This window comes from Etheostoma spectabile, chromosome 7, assembly GCF_008692095.1.
Source record: "Etheostoma spectabile isolate EspeVRDwgs_2016 chromosome 7, UIUC_Espe_1.0, whole genome shotgun sequence".
Taxonomy (NCBI): domain Eukaryota; kingdom Metazoa; phylum Chordata; class Actinopteri; order Perciformes; family Percidae; genus Etheostoma; species Etheostoma spectabile.
Window position 1 is genome coordinate 17011161 of NC_045739.1, and position 5002 is coordinate 17016162.

General features: G+C 39.0%; 2 protein-coding genes across 5 annotated transcripts in view; one reads left to right on the forward strand and one right to left on the reverse strand.

Annotated features, from left to right (window-relative positions):
• The window catches only part of dffb (DNA fragmentation factor, beta polypeptide (caspase-activated DNase)), a gene marked incomplete at its 3' end in the record, with an annotated part of 3600 nt that extends 1827 nt beyond the window's left edge, over positions 1 to 1773 (reverse strand). The window contains 3 exon segments of the mRNA XM_032519982.1: positions 47 to 232; positions 384 to 510; positions 1573 to 1773. Coding sequence (XP_032375873.1) covers positions 47 to 232; positions 384 to 510; positions 1573 to 1695 — 436 coding nt within the window. The 5' untranslated portion in view covers positions 1696 to 1773.
• A 1427-nt stretch (positions 1774 to 3200) lies between these two features.
• Positions 3201 to 5002, forward strand: part of nphp4 (nephronophthisis 4) — a 161331-nt gene continuing 159529 nt past the window's right edge. For 3 of the 4 annotated variants that reach the window (XM_032519956.1, XM_032519960.1, XM_032519959.1), the window contains exons 1-3: positions 3201 to 3273; positions 3363 to 3542; positions 4176 to 4313. In XM_032519956.1, the coding sequence (XP_032375847.1) occupies positions 3366 to 3542; positions 4176 to 4313 (315 nt within the window). In that variant the 5' untranslated portion in view covers positions 3201 to 3273; positions 3363 to 3365. The remainder of the gene's footprint in view (positions 3274 to 3362; positions 3543 to 4175; positions 4314 to 5002) is intronic. The other variant, XM_032519958.1, reaches the window with a different exon arrangement.

Sequence of the window (5002 nt, forward strand, 5' to 3'; positions counted from 1 at the left end):
CGGCGCTGTGGAGGAAGGTCTGGCAGTGCAAGATTAGACTCTGTACCTTTGAACCAGTCCTCGTCCTCGTCTCTGCTCTCCAGCTCGGATCTGTCCTCCAGGTTGAACAGCAGGTCAGTCAGGATTTTACGCCTTTTAGGAGAATGCTCATCAGACAGGAGACCTTTCGCCGCTTCAACGAGGTCAGCCGCGTGCCGGTCTGTGCTCAGTAACTGCCCGATGTCACACACAACTGGAATAGGAACCACAGGGGGTTATAGGTTATAAATCATCCTGGCTACCTCAAAACTTACAGTGTGTCTGGTCAGGAGAACACATACACAAGTGTAGAGGTGAAGTATTTGTCTTGATTTTCTAATGGCGTCTGAGAATGATTCACCTACCTCCACTCCATGTCTGATCTCTGCAGAGAAGAACAAGTTCTGTGTTGTCTGGCAGAGTGGGGAAGTATTCCTCTGTCACCTTTGTCCCATCCTCATACAAACAAACATGTGCACCAGAAGATGGCAACTGGAATAATGGACATCCAATAATGATGAAAGATGTTTAAATTCAAGTAAACAATTGGAGCAAATGTATGACATTTTCATTCTTTTTCACCCAAAAGGGTTCATTTTATTCTACTTTGTGTGTAGGACAAAGCCTCGCAAATCCTGAGCCATTTCAAAAATGTATTTCTTTGAGTTTCACATTATTCAAAGGAATGCCCACTCGCACTCATTGTCTTACACTGTGAATACTGTGATAGGACCAAAAAAAAAGTGCCCAGAATTTGGGAAATGCTTGGGCTGTTTGTTAGCTATATTATCATGAAAGCTGTTTTTACAGAATGTGCAGACGAGTAATGACAGAATACAGTGATCTGCATTTCTTTCTATCTATGACACACACTGTTCAGATTATTTATCTTGTGTGCACACACCACCTGACCTCCTTTGGATGGAGATGAACGGCTGACTATCTCTGAAACCCACTTGGTCATTTGTAACATGTCATTTGAAAGAAACATGTTTTAAATGATCTTTACACATCTGTGTTGCTTGCATTATATTTATGCACACTAGTTTAGAGTAGTTATTTTAGCCTGTTGCTACCATGGATGTAGTATGGGTTGCTACATACCTCTTTGACCTGTTTTTTTGTGACATTTCCCTCATGTAAAAATAAAGTATCTTAAATGCAAATAACTTTAACATGTTAACATATCTCTTAATCCAAGTTGTCTGAATGTAATGTAAACAACTCATTTTCTCCCATAGTTTTGAGATTCCCCATGTATGGCCCTACTTGGTCTAACCCATAGACTTTATATTAATATTTACAGTCTATAGTCTGAACCAAACCGCCACTATCTCGAACTGTGGAAGTTAGGCTTGGCAATGCGAGACTACAATTAACCGAACAGATAAAGTTACGTGCAGCACCAACACTGCAAAATATGTTTACGGCACCCTCGACTTGTGTATCACCAACGACTCCCGATATCTAACAACCAACACATCCCCACTGAAGAGAAAGCGGAACTAGCGGTGCAGTTGTTGAAACAAACCATAAGAAAACACCCGAGCTCACCTGCAATAACTTGCAGCCTTTTTTAAGCAACTGCTTCACATCTTTTGCTGCAACTCCGTACTTTCTGCTTTCGTTACAACTCCTAATTTTCACAGGTTTATTTTTCCCGAAGAGGCTAAACATTGCACTGTTGTTAGTCTGTGTGGTTTGTACCTACCGCTTCCTTCTTCTTTCTCTCGAGGCTGACACTGAGCGGTGCATGGTGTGTTGCTGCCCTCTAGAGTTTCTCTTCTTGTCGTCTTTGCTCGATTTCTTTAACTGTCTATATGACCAGAGAAAGGAGACGCTATGTATACTGGTGGTGGAAGTGTTATTCATTTGTTTTGTTTTGTAATGGTATTTACGTTAGTAATAGTAGCGATACCATAAAAACAACAAATACATTCAGTGACTGTTGAAGTTTCAGGCCTACAGTATGTCTTTTGTTTGCTTCCATACAAATGGGATTAATATACCTATAGAGGCAACGTGCTTATTTACAACACTTGTTTTTATTTTTTAAGGCAGGCCTATTTATTCTTATGCCTGTACAGCCAGAATAAATGTGCTTAGCCTACATCAACTTTAATATGTAATGTGTATGGGCCTTCTCCAGCAGGGGGGCGACTGTGATTGTTTGACAGTGATGGCACAGACTGTAGGTTAGCCTACACTCAAAATGCAGGTGGTGAGCCTGTGGCTATACAAATAAAAAGGAAACTAGATAACTAAGGCGTTGTACCTTTTAGAGTCCTATCAGCACACCGCCCTCCAATTCTGGCACCCAGAGGAATCCATCATGTAACATTTCTAACCTAAAGTAATACAAAAGTTGTGCCCTTAATGCCCTCAACTTTATTATACTTAACCTTCTGACTCCCCTGGAGGGCTTTTTCAGAATCATCTGTAATGTCTATATTGAGCATGCATGGAAACATGTCTTGCCATGGCTGTATTTGGCCTTTTTGGGAGATTGTCTCTAACGGGGATACAGTTGCAGACAGAACAGCATTTCATAAAGCAATTAATTTAATTCCCCCTTGTGCCCGACACACTGAAGTCAGATAGACCAGATGGTATCAATGCTACTAGCTAAGTCTACCACTACTACAACTACTACTACTACTAACAGCTAGTAGCTGTTAGTAGTAGTAGTAGTAGTAGTAGTAGTAGTAGTACTACTAACCCTATACTACTACTACTACTAACGTTGCTCACTTTACATGACCTACTATTAAATCGATAATAGTTCTATCTTTAAAATTATTTTATACAATTTTATATGTATGTTATGCGTTATTGTAAGTAGTGGTACTGAAAAACTGGATGTTTTGTTTGTCGCATTTATGAAAAACCGTAAACTGTAGTGTTATGTATCCATGCTGGTGAGCTGTATGGCAAAGTGAACATTACCATAGCAACTGATACAGCGCGATGGAAAATACCAAATGAGAGGTATAGAGGATTTACTGCAAACAGTGCAAAACTTCTGTATAGAGCTTTAGTTACGAGATTAAACAATTCGTTGCATAAGCACTCTATTGTATGTTATATCTCTAGAATTTGTTTTATTTTTTCCCTTGTAAATACTTCTGATCAAATTATTGATTTATTCGGCTAACCCCTCTACGCCGAGTTGTAGAATCCAGTTACAATATGGCGGCTGTGGGTTTGAAAATATAGCTAAACGGGTAGGTAGAAATACATCCATGGATTGCAAAGGTAGCGGTCAACAATTGAGTTGCACGCTGCTTTTCAGAATATTAGCAATGTAATTCTCAACTTTCTATTAACGTCTATTAACTTTCTAGAACATGGTCAAAACAGAAGACATATCCACCACGGCGGGCGGCTGGAGAGAAGTGTTTGAAAGAAGCCGGGTGGTTCCTCCGCCAAGTCAGACAGTCCGCCTGGCTGTGGAAAGCCACTTCACCCAGTCTCACGGCTTCCAGCTTAGCCTTAGCCGGCTCACTGCAGCTCACCTCCCGCAGGTGATTGCTCACAGCGAACGAGAAAGCCTTGGTAGAGATTTAGAGAATAGTTTTGATCATGTAAAATATACAGTAGTGAATAAACGCACCTAAATTATGTGTTTGTTGTTGTGCAGTCCACTAACTTTCGTCATTATTTATGATGAAGGCACATCTCGCCTATTTTATGATACGTCACAATACATCTCAGGAAAACTAGCAGAACTCCGTCCAAAAAGTGTATGATTAAAGGTGATTTTGCATTTTTATCAACTTGTCAATTGCCTTGACTACTACATAATATCAGTGTAAACACGCTATGGATCCACTTGTAAATTCGGTTAAGAGATAAATTACCAAACACCTGCTCAGTTAAAATGAACCCACAATTGTCTGATTGAAATATGAAACACTTTAAAGACGATTTATCATTTTGTGGGATGTGTGTTAGTGTATGTGTGTTAGCAGGATTTAGGACTTGCATCCTGTATTAAGATATTGAGTCAAACTAACTCATGGATTATGTTCGCAGAGAAGTCGAGCAATAATAAAATTGGAAGACTTTAAGGTTAATGTTTTCATACATCAAAATCTTTTAGGGTGAGGATTACGTTTGACTTTTCTAATGTGGGTGTTTTCCCTCTTCACTCCCAGGAGATATCAGAGGGGGATCATGATGTGACCTTCCAGTTGCGAGTGACCCTGTTTGATAGAAACCACCAGCACTTCTTTGGAAAAACATGGAAGAGCTCACCTCAGAGGATGAAAAACAACAAGATCTCCTTCAATGAGGTAGCTCATGTTGTTATGAAAAGCAGTGGATAGATGATTATATAGTGAAATCAATGCCAATTCAAGCCTAAATTACATTAATTTAGCACAGCCATTATTTAATTATAACCAACTCAAAAACTCCACCACTCAAGGCCTTCAATTAGCACTGATGATTGGACTGTGTTCTTCTGCGCTCTTGTGAACACTTTAAGCCTAAACTCAGTGAGTTGCATCCAACTATAACCATCTTATAAGCGTTCCTGTCATTGACCTTTTTGTCACCCAGCAAGATGTAGAAGAGCACAATTTATGAGGGTTATTACAGAGGATTTTTCAGAAGTCGATAAAATACAAATTTTATTAGGTACCTTTTAAATTGCTTTATTATAGACACAATGACTAGTAGCTCAATTAGTAATCCGGCACACGCAACACACGACAAGTGTTTAGTAAGTGTTACAGGGTTAAGACTTTAAAATGTTTTATTATTTTTTACTGAGCATATAACAGTAACAGTATACAGCTACAAGTGTATACAATACAAACAGGTCAAGTACGCCAGGGATATATGGAAAAAAAAAAGAAAATTATTTAATTTACATAAAGCATTTGAAAAGTACAAATAGTGTGTGTGTTCAGCCTTCTTATTACTGCAATAGAATATAGTAACAATAGTGTTTAATGTGAATGGACAGCTCTATGAAGTT